Source organism: Mandrillus leucophaeus, unplaced genomic scaffold, assembly GCF_000951045.1.
Source record: "Mandrillus leucophaeus isolate KB7577 unplaced genomic scaffold, Mleu.le_1.0 Scaffold660, whole genome shotgun sequence".
NCBI classification, from domain to species: Eukaryota; Metazoa; Chordata; class Mammalia; order Primates; family Cercopithecidae; genus Mandrillus; species Mandrillus leucophaeus.
This window is the reverse complement of record NW_012107142.1, coordinates 302,799-317,753: the sequence shown is the minus strand read 5'-3', so window position 1 is coordinate 317,753 and position 14,955 is coordinate 302,799. Positions and strand designations below refer to the sequence as shown.

General features: G+C 48.9%; 1 protein-coding gene and 1 pseudogene across 1 annotated transcript in view; both read right to left on the bottom strand.

Moving 5' to 3' along the window:
• Window positions 1-428: 428 nt before the first annotated feature.
• Window positions 429-14,955, bottom strand: part of TRIM26 (tripartite motif containing 26) — a 20,880-nt gene continuing 6,353 nt past the window's right edge. The window contains exons 3-9 of the mRNA XM_012001488.1: window positions 14,194-14,756; window positions 13,958-14,053; window positions 12,041-12,271; window positions 5,647-5,669; window positions 5,053-5,168; window positions 4,802-4,834; window positions 429-2,532 (exon numbers count right to left, since the gene is read on the bottom strand). Of these exons, the coding sequence (XP_011856878.1) occupies window positions 1,850-2,532; window positions 4,802-4,834; window positions 5,053-5,168; window positions 5,647-5,669; window positions 12,041-12,271; window positions 13,958-14,053; window positions 14,194-14,631 (1,620 nt within the window). The 5' untranslated portion in view covers window positions 14,632-14,756 and the 3' untranslated portion in view covers window positions 429-1,849. The remainder of the gene's footprint in view (window positions 2,533-4,801; window positions 4,835-5,052; window positions 5,169-5,646; window positions 5,670-12,040; window positions 12,272-13,957; window positions 14,054-14,193; window positions 14,757-14,955) is intronic.
• On the bottom strand, window positions 2,757-4,345 carry LOC105554864 (annotated as a pseudogene).

Sequence of the window (14,955 nt, the reverse complement as noted above, 5' to 3'; positions counted from 1 at the left end):
TCAGAAAGGACAAGAAAAACAGTTGACTGTGTTAGGAGGCAAGGCTGCACATTCTATTTCCTCTGGGGCAGTGCTTATTTTCCAAGGAAGAATTTTGGGGGTGCTATACTGGATGTCTCCCTTCTCAGGGAGAGTCATCACTTGCTCCAAAATGCTGGACCTCAGCTCAAGGGCACCACCGCAGGAGGAATAACAAGGTGGAGACACACAACAAATGGTCTGTGTCCCGCAGTAGGCTCTTTTTGAGGGACTTCCAGAAATGACAGCACGTGTGCAAACAGAGAACAGAAAGCAAAGTTACACAGTTACAGGAGGTACAAGAGGAAAACCTTCGGCTACTGCTATCAATGGAATTTCTCTGTAGCCAGACTCAGGTCTGGTGGCATTTGAGATACAATATAGATCCTACAGATATACATTTCCAGACCGTTCATTCAACAAGTCTTTATTGAGCACCTACTCTGTGCCCAGCACTGCACTAGGTGCCATCAGAATACAAGAGTAGTATAAGATGTTATCCGCCCTCCAGGAGCTTACAAAACTAGAGGCAGAAATAAGATGTACATGTGACTCAGGCAGCATGTGGCACACACAAAGTGGGCAGCTCTGAGACAATGGTGGTCAAGAGACCACTGAGACCCGGAACAGTCTCTTACAACAGGGTGGAGGACTTAAAACTTGGATGAACAGGGACTGGCAGAGCATTTGGAATGGGTAAGGTCAAGACTGGGAGATCAGTTTGGCTGGAGCAGGGGAGCTTGTGTTAAACTGTGGCCATGAGGGGCGCCTGGACAGAGGCTGGGTCCGTGGGCAATGAGGAGACACGTTACTCCCTCTCTTGACATGAAGACCTGGTGGACTTGTGGCCTCCTGCTGCCTTCCTTTCCCTGTCTTCCCATCTCCACTCTCTCCTAGGAAAGTGGAACCTGGAGGCTGAGTAGGGCCAGGGACAGTGGATTAACACCCTGCTGGGGAACGTGGTCAGAACTCCCCAGGCAGGGGAGGTTCTGTTCCACTGGATATTTGCCTTGGTGTTTTTGGATGTGCTAATCAAGAGCAAGATGTTCTGGATTCTTAAAACTCCCCCCACAAGGACCAATCCAGAGATAATTTATTGATCAGTGATCACAGCTGGTACCCCAAAGCTGTGTATGTCTGGATCCTTCTCTAAGACCACAGATAGCTCCGGGGAGTCCCACATCCTTGGCTATGGAAATATGCTCAGCCCTGGTTTCAGAGAAGCCTGGACTCCACTCTGGACCCCATGAGATGATATGCGCTGGTACTCCAGGCCTTAAATGGCTTAGAAAGCCTCAGTGGATTTTCATTGTTTATTTTCAACATTGCCGTGTATGCTTAACTCTGAGTTGGGGTGGGGCAGGTCTGTTTAAAATGCCAGGGAAGGCGGGCAGCAGAGTGGATTTGTGCAAGAAGGAACCTGTAGGGTTTAAGGACAGCAAAATGATCTTAGGCATAATCAACTGGTTTTTCCAAGGTCTTGCCACGGTGGGCAAGAAAATGCTGTGTCAGGCCCTTACTCCACAGAGAGTGCAGAGCCGGGGCCAAGGTAGTGGTCAAAAAGGAAAGGAGCCCTCATGGACTCCAGGGCCAGAAGTTCCCTCGGGAAACTAGCAGGAGGTGGGAGAAGAGCCCCGTTAGGGCAGTAGATGGAGCAACAGCACTGAGTGAGACCTCAGGGGGCCAGAGCGACGGGGAGGTGGCTGCCAGTGGATATGGGGTCCCCTGCTCCAGGTGCTCAGGCCAGGCATCCCTTCCCCCCATTGAGAGTCCTGGAATTCCAAAGAAGTGAAGCATCTGACGGTGTGGGGCCAGGGGCAGATGTCAGGGTTCAGGGTCTCAGCAGGAGGCGCGTTCCTGGCCACTTGAGCCACAGGAAGGGGACCAGGCGCCGGGTGAAGGTGGCAGTGAAGGTGTAGATGAGTTCCTGTGACTCTGCGTTGGTGAAAGTCACAGTGCCCCCTTCATAATCCAGGGCGATGCCCACTCTCCGGGGCCGCAGTGCTGGGAAAAGCTCGGCCTCGGGGCTGGTGTTGGCCCAGATGCCGGAAGAGGAGAGGCGCAGTGCCCACACGCCATCCTCTGGCCGCAGGGAGAGGTCTCCCTTCCTCTTCATAGAGTCTCTGGCCACCCCCACCATGCAGCTTTCCAGAACTTCCTCCTCTTCCTCCTCCTCTTCTTCCTCTTCATCGCCCAACGATTCCTCATCTTCGTCTGTTTCCCAGTCATCGTATCCATCCCCATAGCCGGCCTCCTCTTCCTCTTCCTCCTCTTCTCCTTCTTCCTCCTCATCCCCATCTTCTTCATCCTCAGACCAGCCCTCCCTCTCCACTTCCACTTCCCAGTAGACCTTGCCCCAGGTGAAGCCCTTGCTGCCCAGCACCCCAGGCTCACAGTCAAACTGCTGGGGGTGCAGGTAGGCACTCTTGTACAAGCTGGTGTAGGTCACGCACTTCCAGTCCTCTGACAGCTGCAGGTACCCACTGGCCGACTGTGGGTCCAGGGTGACACTCACTGTGGGGACAAGGGGAAAAAAAAACAACATCACTGTTTTGTTTTTTTAAGTTAGAGGGAATAAAATTTATTTTGGCAGACAGTGTTAAACAAAATTAAAGTTGCATATATTAGTAACGTAACATCCTTAATTTGGTATAAGTGTGACACATTTTCTGGCTTTGTATTCTGCTAAATCACCATAACTAAACTGCTTTATAAACATGATATACTGAAATTTAACTTTACTGTTTTCGCTTACGCTCTGATTCCAAACAAAACTTCATGAGCTTCCTCTATCTCTGGATCTCTGGGTCCAACTCATCATCAATATCATCCAAGTGTGGATCACCAGCCCCTGATAAATCTGTTCCACTTTCTTCATAATCTAGAAAAAAAGTCCTCTTTTTCAAGTAACTCCTGATATGCCTCTTGGGAATCTGGATTGGCTGCAGTGAAACGAACACTATGAGATGTATAAAATGCTGGTTCATTCACATAGCAGTTGGGATCTTTTTCGGGTGTTGTATTTCTGCATGATGAAGTTGCATGGACTCTACCCCAGTTACTGCACTGGAGCTCTACAAGCTTCAAGAGCATCTGCTTCATGTCTCTGCCACAGTTTGCATCTATAACAACATTTTCAATTTCCTAAATAATTTCTTCCATATCAGTCCCTCCTTTTTCCTTCCAAGCATCTTCCAAAACTGACCCTGTCAACTTCAGCAATTTTATTGCACAAATTAAGCTGTCATCCATGGGATTAGAAAAGAGGGCATTCAGGCATTCAGCAACTCCCAAAGACCAACCTGAAGAATATCTGCCCTTGTAACCTGTCCATTTGTTCCTCTGATCTCCAGGTTACGATAAAGCCCTCCCAGAAAGGGTACAAATGCATGAAATTGTTTTGGAGTAACTTCATCCCCTTTTGCAGCTTGATCTTTAATGTCATATTCAGTCCAACATCTTTGAAGTAGAAATTTGCGGAAGGTGCTACTCTATGTGCTGTCAGATGATGGGCCAGGTAATTACACAGGCAAGCTCCCATGTAAGAGAAATTTGGGGCCAGGCACAGTGGCTCACGCTTGTAATCCCAGCACTTTGGGAGGCCGAGGCGGGTGGATCACAAGGTCAGGAGATCGAGACCATCCTGGCTAACACGGCGAAACCCAATCTCTACTAAAAATACAAAAATTAGCCAAGCATGGTGGCGGGCGCCTGTAGTCCCAGCTACTTGGGAGGCTGACGCAGGAGAATGGTGTGAACCTGGGAGGCAGAGCGTGCAGCGAGTCGAGATCGCATCACTGCACTCTAGCCTGGGTGACAGAGCAAGATTCCATCTCAAAAGAAAAAAGAAAAAAAAGAAATTTGGGACAGATGTGTCCTCTGAGTTCCACAAGTTCTTGCAAAGCATCATCTATTGTAATACAGGCATTCAGGGTCTCTGCAAACTGTTCAGTTTCAGTTTCAAAACCACCAGGCTGCTCTGTAAGATGGTTCAAGAAACCCTGAACATGTACTGAGAGTGGGATAATCCTCACCGTCATCCTCATAGGATTCTCTATAATTCTATAATTAGAATCACCTGATGGGTAGAATTTGATGGTATTCACAGACAGCTCAGACATTAATAAAGAAGCTACAACCACCTAAGGTTTAACCACTGCTAACTCAGTTCTGCTGTGGGATTTTATCCTGTGAACTAGATGGAGCTCTCAGGGCCTCGTTTGCTCCCAGACAGTTCGACCTCCTCAGTGGTTCTCAGGAAAGCAAGTGTGAAAGTGGGCCAGGAGGAGACCACCAGTCCTCACAATCCAAGGGGCACCACTCCCATCTTGGTCTATGTGGATGGTGCTCTTTGGTGGTTGGTATGCAGTGTACAACCTAACTGCAGGGCTGAGAGGAAGCACAGTAGTGGGGCCTCTGGTGGATATGGCCTCTGGCCTTAGGTTGCCCCTGCTGTTTGCTCTGAACATAGGAGCCATGCAGATAGGAAGATGAGAGAAAGCTCAACCACAGGAAAAGGACTGGTGGTAGGACCTGTGAGAATAGGAAAAGGAAAAGCAAACACAGGGTAGAGAAGGGTCAGACTAGCAAGCAGAGGCCTCAGTAGACTAAAGAGTAGGCCGATTAGAAAGTGCAAGGAGGGAGGGGGGCTTCTACTGTGCAGCTGGGAAATTCTTCCTGTTGCAAAAGGGGCTACCTGGGGAAAAAGTGGGCAGTCAGAATCTCTGCAGGCAGAGTTTTCTATATTTGATGTACATCTGGGAACCACCCTCTCGACACTCACCTGTCTTATATTCCAAGTCTCTCAGCAGCTTCCCTGGGGAGAAAAAAGGACAGCAATGACTCAAGTCCCGCAAATGCACGAGCCCATTTCTTGCTTGGGCGGTATCAATTTCCTGATAGGGATCCATTTCTAAGGCAGGAGGCCCTCAGAAGAGTGAGACTCGACAAGGTGATGGAAAGGAGCCGGCTGCCCTCTTTCTACGAGGTAGCCCTGCTCTGACTCCCACCCTTTGTGCGCTCCCCAACCCTTACCCTGGAATTCCCTCAGGCCTCGCTGCAGGGAGAGGAGTTTATCTGAGAATTCTCCGGTCTTTTTTTTAACCACTCGAGCGATGGGTTTCCCAACCCAGAACTTCTTCCGTGGATACCTGAGAAGATGACAGACGTAACAACCTGTTACTCAGCTCTTCTTACTTTCCTTCATACTTATCTCTCAATCCTCATGGCAATTATGAAGGGGAGAGGAAAGGTATGATTGTCCCCAGACAAGTGACAGAAAAACAATGGCCCAAAGACACCAGCTGAGCCAGGGCTTCAGACCATCAGTAGACTCCACATCCAGGGCGCTCTGTCTCCTAAGCCATGTTTCTAACCTCTCTGCTCTGTCCCACCTCAAATAAGGCCAGTGGGCCAAGGAGCTGGGGTTACACAGAGAACTCACAAGGAGGAGAGCAAGTCTCCAGTTCTCAAGGATGTGTCCTGCTCCTCAGAAGGGCATCAGGATGAACCATGGGATGTGAGTACCTCTGGCACCACACCATTCCCCATGATTCAAATGGACCTGGTCAGAAGGGGAGGGAACATAAACAAGGGGGATGAGGTACGCTGTGGAGAGAAGACTCTTACCTGTTTAGGAAGTCTCTCGTGTCCTGGAAGGGGAAAAAAAAAAGCACAAGTATCAATATGAATCAAACAAGACTTCAATGCATCTGCACCCAACACTGTAGCAGAGGTGGGACATATCAGTGAACAAAACAAATGTGGTCGCTTTTTATGGAGATGACATTCTAGTGGGGTCACTGGATAAAACAACAAGAAAACAAACAAAATCAGCACAATGACAGAAGCCACCATGGCTGGGGGATGACAGGGGCAACCTCTCTGGGAGATACCTGCGCAGAGAACTCAGGGATGAGAAGTACTGGCCAGATGAAGAGAGATAAGGTAAAACAGGAAAGGGCTTGGTGAAAGCAGCAGAGGCCAGATCGCGCAGGGCTGGATATGCATGGTAAGGAGTTTGAATTTTTCTCCACGTACAGTGGAAAGCCACCAAGGGTATCAAGTAGGGGCATGTTATGTGTGATCCGCTCTACATGTGGCTGAGACTGCTGTGTAACCTCCAGAGTCCACTCTCCCCTTCCTCCTTTTAATAATAGAACCCCTAGAGTTATTGCTGGTCAGATGGTCACCTGGGAAGACTACATTTTCCAGATCCCCCATGACAAGGTCTGGTCACGAGACTAAGTTTCAGCCAATGGCATGTGATAGAAAGCAATGACCATAATTCCGGGCACTGTCCTTTAAAAAAAGAAAATTGCTTTCTACTTCCTCTTTCCCCCAACTGAATTTTGGACATGGTGGTGGTGAGCCCAACTTTGACCACACAGCAGAGGACAACATCCCTAGAAGCTGGTAGAAGAACCACATGGAAGTAACCCAGTCCCCTGGATGAGCTTATGTACAGCTACCGTGATAGCTCTAGACCCTGCACCTCTGACCTGTTACTGAGACAGAAATAAACTTCTATTCTGTTTGCGTCACTGTACAGCAGCGAGCCAAAACCCTAAGTGACCACTCACTTGGCTGTCCCACAGAGAAGGGACTAAGAAGGCAACAGGAACATGGGCAGGTTGGTCTGGAGGTTTTTGCTGTGGACCAGGGGAGAGCTAAAGATGGCCTGAACTAAAGTGGTGGCAGTAGGGAGAAAAAGAGAGAAGCAATATATTCCAGGTATTTTAGACAGATTCAACTGGACATACTGGTAAAGGATAATCAACAACAGAGCATGGTTTGTACAGGAGGGAGAACGGTGGTGCCATCTCTGTGACAGACAGGTGGTAGGACAGGGTGAGTGGGAAGAGGGTTATTCTGAGATACTCAGATTCCTTTTTGTGAGTCAAAAGCCTCCATAATACTCTGTATTGATTTTTGCCTTGCTTTCACTCATTCCACAAATATTTATTAAGTGCTTCCTAGGTACCAGGCACTGATCTAGAAGCCTCAGAACAGTTAAAAAAAAAAAAGAGAGAGAGAGAGAGAGAGACAAATCCCCACTTCTGTAGAGCTGACATTCTAGCAGGGGGAAGCAGACAATAATCAATGTAGCAAATATATCACACTACGTGAGTGATACGCACCACGGGAAAAGAGAGCAGAGTGAAGGGGGATGGGAGCAGGGGCCGGTGGGGTGCAGGCTGGCTTCCTGGAGAGGGTGAGATTCAGGAAACAAATGGAATTAACAAATTGTGGCTGCTGATGACTGCTTCAGAAAGTTTGGGAAGAGTTGTGTTTTACTCCAGAGGAGCAAGACAAGAAGTCAGAGGCACATCCCAACCCCGCACTATGAAGCAACTAAATGCCCAGAGACTGGTAGCAAATTTCTGGCCAAGTCCTCTAACACGCCCCTCAACACATGTAAGTCCAAGGCAGCTTCAGAGGACAGGCAACAAAACAGACAGCGTGTCCTGACAGCTCTGCTGACAAAGGTGGCATAAAAGAGTAAATGAATGGAGCAGTAGGTAGAGTGGGGGCCAGGGGCCCAACTGGGCATATTTCCTGACATGAAAGTTCCTACAGCAGTAGAAAGGGAGAGAATCACACAGGAGAAAGACGAGTCCTCTGAAGGTTAAAGGTTGTGAGCAGTCCAGAGAGGGTGGGGTCCCAAGAGCCAGGGCAGGGCTGGCCCTGTCGAGGAGAGGCTGAAAGACTGAGAGGCCCCCATCCACAGCTACATATGGGGCCTCTGGAGGGAAGTGATCAGCCCACGTCTCCTGGAGGACTCTTCTCACCCAAGACATCTGAGGCTGTCATGAAACAGGCAGAGTCGAGCAGTGGGGCCACAGCAATGAGTCATGGCAAGCTCCCGGAGGGGATGTGCCCGGTTACTAACAGAGAGTATCAAGAAAGTTCTTCATGGGGGTGTACAGCAGGAGAAGCAGGGTGCAAGCATACCACCTGATCCTGCAGGGCCCGCCCGGGTTAACCAGGGTGGGATGCAGTGTCTCTCTGGGCCTCTCCTATCACCCCAATCCCTTTAATGTCTTCTTGATGCTCCCAGCCCATAGGTTTGTCTTTCCTTTTCTATCACTTCTATCAAAAGGTCTCTTCTATTTTACACATTTTGTCCTGCTGCTTCTCCCTCTCACCTGTATTTCTATTTTTTTCTTTTTAAATTTTTTTGAGACAGGATCTCACTATGTTGCCCAGGCTGGTCTCAAACTCCTGGGTTCAAGCAATCTGTCTGCCTCAGCCTCCCAAAGTGCTGGAATTCTAGGTGTGAGCCACCACACCAGCCTCACCTGTATTTCTCTATCAGACTTCTGGACCCTATTTTAGGTCTTTTTCTTACTACACTTTGACAGCCAAATAATCTCTGGGAAAATATTAATGCTAATTAGGGAGTTAGCTGTCCAGTTCCCATGCGTTACAATCAACTCAAGCACACAGACAAAATCTACCAATACCATTTTTCTGCATATGGTTGGTTACCCAGTTTTCCCAGCACCATTTATTAGAGACTGTCCCTTCCCCCACTGTATGTTCTTGGTGCTTTTGTTGAAAATCAGTTGGCTATAAATATGTGAATTTATTTCTGAGTTCTCTATTCTGTTCCATTGGTCTATGTGTCTGCTTTTATATCAATACATGCTGTTTTGGTTACTACAGCTTTGTAGTGTGGTACACACTACACACACACACACATATATATGTGTGTATATATATGTATTTTTAAATGGAGTCTCTATTGCCCAGGCTGGAGTGCAGTGGCACAATCTCGGCTCACTGCAACCTCTGCCTCCCAGATTCAAGCAATTCTCCTGCCTCAGCCTCCCGAGTAGCTGGGATTACAGGTGCGCACCACCACGCCTGGCTAATTTTTGTATTTTTAGTAGGGATGGGGGTTTCACCATGTTGGTCAGGCTGGTCTCAAACTCCTGACCTCGTGATCCGCCTGCCTCGGCCTCACAAAGTGCTGGGATTACAGGTGTGAGCCACCACTGGCTGTAGTATATTTTGAAGTAAGATAGTGTGAAGCCTCCAGTTTTGTTCTTTTTGCTTAGGACTGCTTTGGCCATTTGGGGTCTTTTGTGACTCCATATGAATTTTAGTTTTTTTTCTATTTTTGTGAAGAATGTCATTGGTATTTTGATAACAGGGATTGTATTAAATCTGTAGATTGCTTTGGATAGGATAGTCATTTTAACAATATTAATTCTAATCCACAAGCATGGAATATTTTTCCATTTGTTTGTGTCCTCTTCAATTTCTTTCATCAGTGTTTTGCAGTTTTCATTATAGCGGTCTCTCACCTCCTTGGTTAATTTCACTCCCAGGTATTTTATTTTACTTTTGTAGCTATTGTAAATGGGGTTGCTTTATTGATGTCTTTTTTAGCTAGTTTGTTATTGGTGTATTAAAAATGCAGTGGACTTTTTATGTTGATTTTGTATCCTGCAACTTTACTGAATTTGTTTAATCAGTTCTAAGAGTTTCTTGCTGGGGCCTTTAGGTTTTTCCACATATAAGTATAGCCGTTATGGAAAACAGTATGAGAGTTTCTCAAAAAACTAAAAATAGAACTACCATATGATCCAGCAATCTCATTACCAGGTATTTATCCAAAGAAAAGAAAATCAGTATATCAAAGGGATACCTGCACACTCATGTTTATCGTGGCACTGTTCACAATAGCTGAGATGTGGACTCAATCTAAGCATCCATCAGCATACAAATAAAGAAAATGTAGTATATATATACAATGGAGTACTATTCATCCATAATAAATTTGAGTTCATGGAAGTAGAGAGTAGAAAAATAAGGATTAGAGGCTGGGAAGGGGGCTGGGGAGAGGAGGGTAGGGAGAAACTGGTTAAAGGACACAAAGTTACAGCTACATGGGAAGAAAAAATTCTAGTGTTGTGCAGCATTGTAGGGAGAATACCATTAACTATAATTTACCACACATTTTCAAAAAGCTAGAAGAGAGGATTTTGAATGTTCCAACACAAAGAAATGATAAGTGTTTGAGGTGCTAGATATACTAATTACTCTGAGTTGATTATTATATATTACATACATGTATCAAAATAACACTCTAGGCCAGGCACGGTGGCTCATGCCTGTAATCCCAGCACTTTGGGAGGCTGAGGTCAGGAGTTCAAGACCAGCCTGGCCAACATGATGAAACCCTGACTCTACCAAAAATACAAAAATTAGCCAGGTGTGGTGACGCACACCTGTAATCCGAGTTACTTGGGAGGCTGAGGCAGGAGAATCGCTTGAACCCAGGAGGCACAGGTTGCAGAGGCAGGAGAATTGCTTCAACCCAGGAGGCGGAGGTTGCAGTGAGCTAAGATTACACCACTGCACTCCAGCCTGGGAGACAGAGCGAGACTCTGTCTCAAAAACAAACTAACAAAAACCTCTATATCCCATAAATATATACATTACATAGTACTAAAAATAAAAGAGAAAACACAAAACAAAAAAGAAACCAGTACCAATAACATTTCCTATACTAGTTTCAAGCAGATACCATTTTCTCTCTCTTCCCTTAACCTTACCCCACCCCAGCGAGAGCTGCAATCGGAGTGCTCTGAGTCACTGAGGGCCAGGCCTCTGCTCAGAGGGCCACTTCTCTGGGTGCATTAGGAAAAGGCACCCCTCTGGGCAGATGCAATGGATTTCAGCCCCACCACATCCTCAGCTGTGTGCCTCTGTTACACACACAGTAGGCATCCACACATAGCAGGGGTGTGGGGAGAGGAAGAACAGGGGCAAAAGGAGATGCAGAAAATGACCCAGTCAGAGTATGACGAGAGAAATCTGAGGGGACAGAATGACATCTGGAGGAAAAGAGGGGGCCAGAGAGACATTCTGGACAAAATAAGAACAAGAGCTCAGAGCCCAGGGGTCAGGAGAGCTGGGCTCGAGCTGTGACCTGCCACCTGCCACATGGCCTGGGACAAACTCCTTCCACTCTCCGGACCTCAGTGACTTCATCAGTAGGGGCTGGACTGGAAGGTCTAACCTCCCTGCCAGTCCTCATTCTGTGCATCTGAATTCACAACAATGAGGAGCAGGTGGCCGCTTCCTTCTGCAGTCTGTCCTGGTGCACACACTGGGGAGTCTGCCTTGCCATCTATCCCGCCTGGCTATTGGTTTGCCCTGCCATTGGCCTGGGACCACCTTCCTAGAAATCCTGGGTGGCTCTGCTGCTGACAGACAGACCCAGCCACCCTAAACAGTGCAAGTGGGGGAATACCATCAGAGAGCCCCTCTCCTTCCAGCCTGTGAGGATAGGAAGGTTGAGCCCTCTATCCCTCCAAAGGCTGCTGGACCCTCTTCAGGGTAGTGTGATCCCCAGAGGCTCCCGGGGGAGGAGATGTGGTGCCATTTCAGCTTCACAGCCAGTTCTTCAGCCCCAAAGCCTCCCTTTCTCACTATCAAAGGCCCCTCCTCTAGGAGGCGCCCCGAGGTCCCCTTGTCTGCTTTCCATCTTGTTCTCTGTGTGGTAATCTTATGGGCCCAGAGAAAACCTGGCCATCTCTGTTTCCCTTCCCCAGTTTCCCTATCTCTTCCAGATCCTCCGGGCCTTTGAGAGGAGCTGCTGGTCAGCCCTCCCTCAGCCACCCCAACCACAACACCAGAAAAAGTTTCCACCAGCTAAGTGTCTGCCAGTGACTTGTTAGAAGGGCTCGTGATGGCAGTGGTGAGGACGGAGGATGGTAAATGATAATAATTAATGATATTAATAACCTTCCCTTCCATTTTATACTATACCATTTAGTTTTTTGAACAGTTTTGTATAGAAAGTTTATTTTTTGGAGTGATACCATGCCAGTTATTTCATTTTATGCTCATGCAATCTACAGAATAATTGGCAGGGGGAAGGATTATCATCCCCATGTTTCAGATGACAAAACTGAGCCCCCAAGTCTCCTAAGGTCCTGCAAGTGAATGGCAGGGCTGGGACTCACCGTCCTGGTCCCTGGCTCCCTGTCCAGGGATGGCCTCTCACCTGCATGAGCTCTGCAGCTGGCTGCTGTGCCTTGCCCTCCAGTTCGGAGATGACCAGGGCCAGCCGGGCGAGCTCCCCGACGCCCCGGCTCTTGAACTTCTCCCTGCCCTCTGCGAGCTCCTGCTCCAGCTTCGCCAGCTGTTCCAGCAGGTGTTCCTCCCGCTCCCTCAGGAACTGATGACCCTGCTCAAACTCAGCCACAATGTACTGCCTCTGGTCCTGGAGCTTCTTCTGCAACGGGCAGGAAGGGGAGAAGGGCTGACACCTCCGCTCAGGGTGGAGGGCCCAGCACTGGAGGTGTGCCAGGCTGGTTCGTTCACCTCGGTACCCCCGTTCAGGAATTCTACAGGATCTGGAGTGGGAGGAGCTATAGAGGGCTCCTGGTCCACACTCCTTTTCTCAAAGAAGACACCAGTAATGAATTAGTTCAGTTCACCCCACCGCTATATGATCAAAACCCTGTCTCTACCTGACTGGTCAGCCACAGTCTGTTCTAGCTAAGCCAGTACAATCTGGGGCCCCTGGAGAAACTCTGTGGGGCTCACTCATGAGCTGGCACACTTTTCCCTCCTGGACAAAATCTCTGTCACCTCTTCCAGTAAGTTTTGCTTGGTTAATGTCATCTAAGCCTGACCAGTCCTCTCTTCAGCACCCCACTGTTCAGTCTAAAATACCTATGTGTCCCCCACCCCGCCACATAAGACTGTATCCTGTTTCCTCAGCAAAACTGTGTGACATCTGTGCTTAGGGACCATGTCCTTTCCTGCCTCCAAATCTCCTCCCCAGTTGGGGTGAGGGGAGTCCTCAGTGGCCCTGTTGACTGGTGCTGGGCTGGGGGCAGCCATGCACACTGAGGGCCTGGAGGGGTCCCCTGGACTTAGCCATCTCTAGCTTACTGTCTCCCTCTCCCCAGGCCTAATGACGCACCACTGGCCCTGACCCCACTACTCCTCCACTGCCGACTTCCTCAACATACACAGTTCCCCAGAAAATCAGAACCATTTGATCGGTTCCCCCACAACCCCATCTCTAATCAAGCACATAACGTGCTGCCTGTTTCCCAACTACAGTTGTCCCTCGGTATCAGTGGGTTATGGTTCCAGGATCCCCTCCCCAAGGATACCAAAATCCAAGGATGCTCAAGTTTCTTACGTAAAATGGAATAATATTTACATATAATCTACTATATACTTTAAATTATCTCTAGATTACTTACAATGCCTAATATAATGTAAATGCTATATAAATAGCTGTTACATTGCATTGTTTAGAGAATAATGATAAGAAAAAAAAAATCTGTATATGTTCAGTAGAGATGCTTTTTCTTTTTTCTGAGTATTTCTGACCCATGGTTGGGTAAATCCACCGGTGTGGAGCCCACAGATATGGAGGGGGTCCCACTATACTGGCAACCATTATCCTGGGCCTGGGCCTCACTACATACAGTGCCATCTGAACTGGCAGGCCTGCCTTAGCTGTTCTCTAGCCCTTCCCTCCTAGTTCTTACCCTGGAGCCAGCTCCCTCCTTCTAGACCCTCTCCACTCTCAGGCAACCTTGTCTCTCTCTCTCTCTTTGAAAGGAAGAATGAAGTCACACCTTCAGTCCCCTGACAGAAGAGAACCAGCAGCTGGACATGGGTCCTGTCATCAAGGTGAGAGTCACAGAAAATAGAAGGGACTCTAGCTGACATCCAGACGACCCACCTGTCTCTCAGACAAGAAAGAAACAGGCCCAAGACCACATAGCTCAGAAAGACAGCACCTGGGCTAAAACCCAGGTCTGCCACTGCCAGACTGATGCCCGTCCTCCCTACAAACAGTGCTAGAGACACCTCCCAGCTGCCGCCTGCTTGCCCAGGCTCACCCTGCCCTACACGGGTGCACCGTCTCAGAGTTTCCTGAAACAGCATCACTTACCAGCGCCGCCAGGATATCAGCTTCTCCCTTTGCCTGGAAGCCCTGAATTTTGTCTCTGTCTCTCCTTAGGGTACTCAGGTGGTTCAGGATTTTTTCCTGTGGAAAACAAGCAATGGGAACAGTTGGATGCTCTGGGCTGGGGCAGGAGGGGAGAATCAGGCTGAGTTCTCTGAGGACGGCAGGGTGGAGCGTCCAGAGAAGGTGGCAAGTCACCCTCGGGGGTGAGAAGGGCTTACCCTGTGGGGCTGGGCGGCCTTCTCCATGAGGACGGCCGTGTGGGGCCTGTGCTCCCGGGACTCCCGGCACATCACGCACAGCAGCTTCCCGTCATCCTCGCAGTAGTAGTGCAGCTTCTCTCGGTGTCGCTCACACAACTTCGCGTCCTGCTGCTCCCGGGTCACCTCTCCCGGCTGCCTGCCCTTGTCCACCTTCAGCCGCTCAATGTTCTCCACCAGGCTGGCCAGCTGCCACACGGGTCGGATGTTCTCCTTCTTAAAAGGCTTCTTGCAGAGTGGGCAGACAGGGCGGCTCCCTGAGATGGGGCGGACGTCTGTGGTGCAGCTGCGGCAGAAGACGTGGCCACAGTCAATGGTCACAGGGTCCCGCAGGTAATCAAGACAGATGGAGCAGGTCACCTCCTCTTCCAGGCTCCGTAGCGGGGCTGACGTGGCCATGGTATCCTCAGTTCAGAGAGGTCTCCGTTCACTGGTGAGGACTTCCTCTCCTTGGAGACGAGACATAGAGTCAGACGCGAACACAGTAAAGGGGCAGAGGTGGCAGCCTTGCACAGGGCTGCCAGCTCCAGCACTCAGTCAATCTACAGACACCACCAGCTCCTACAAGGCTCACACAATGTCAAAGGGAAGGGGACCTTACAGATCTAGTCCAACTCCCTCATTGTACAGATAAGGATATGGAAACCCAGAAAGATTAGCTTGGTAGAGTAAAGAGCAGGACTGCCAATAGCTTATACCTTCCTACTGGGAGAGCCTCAACAC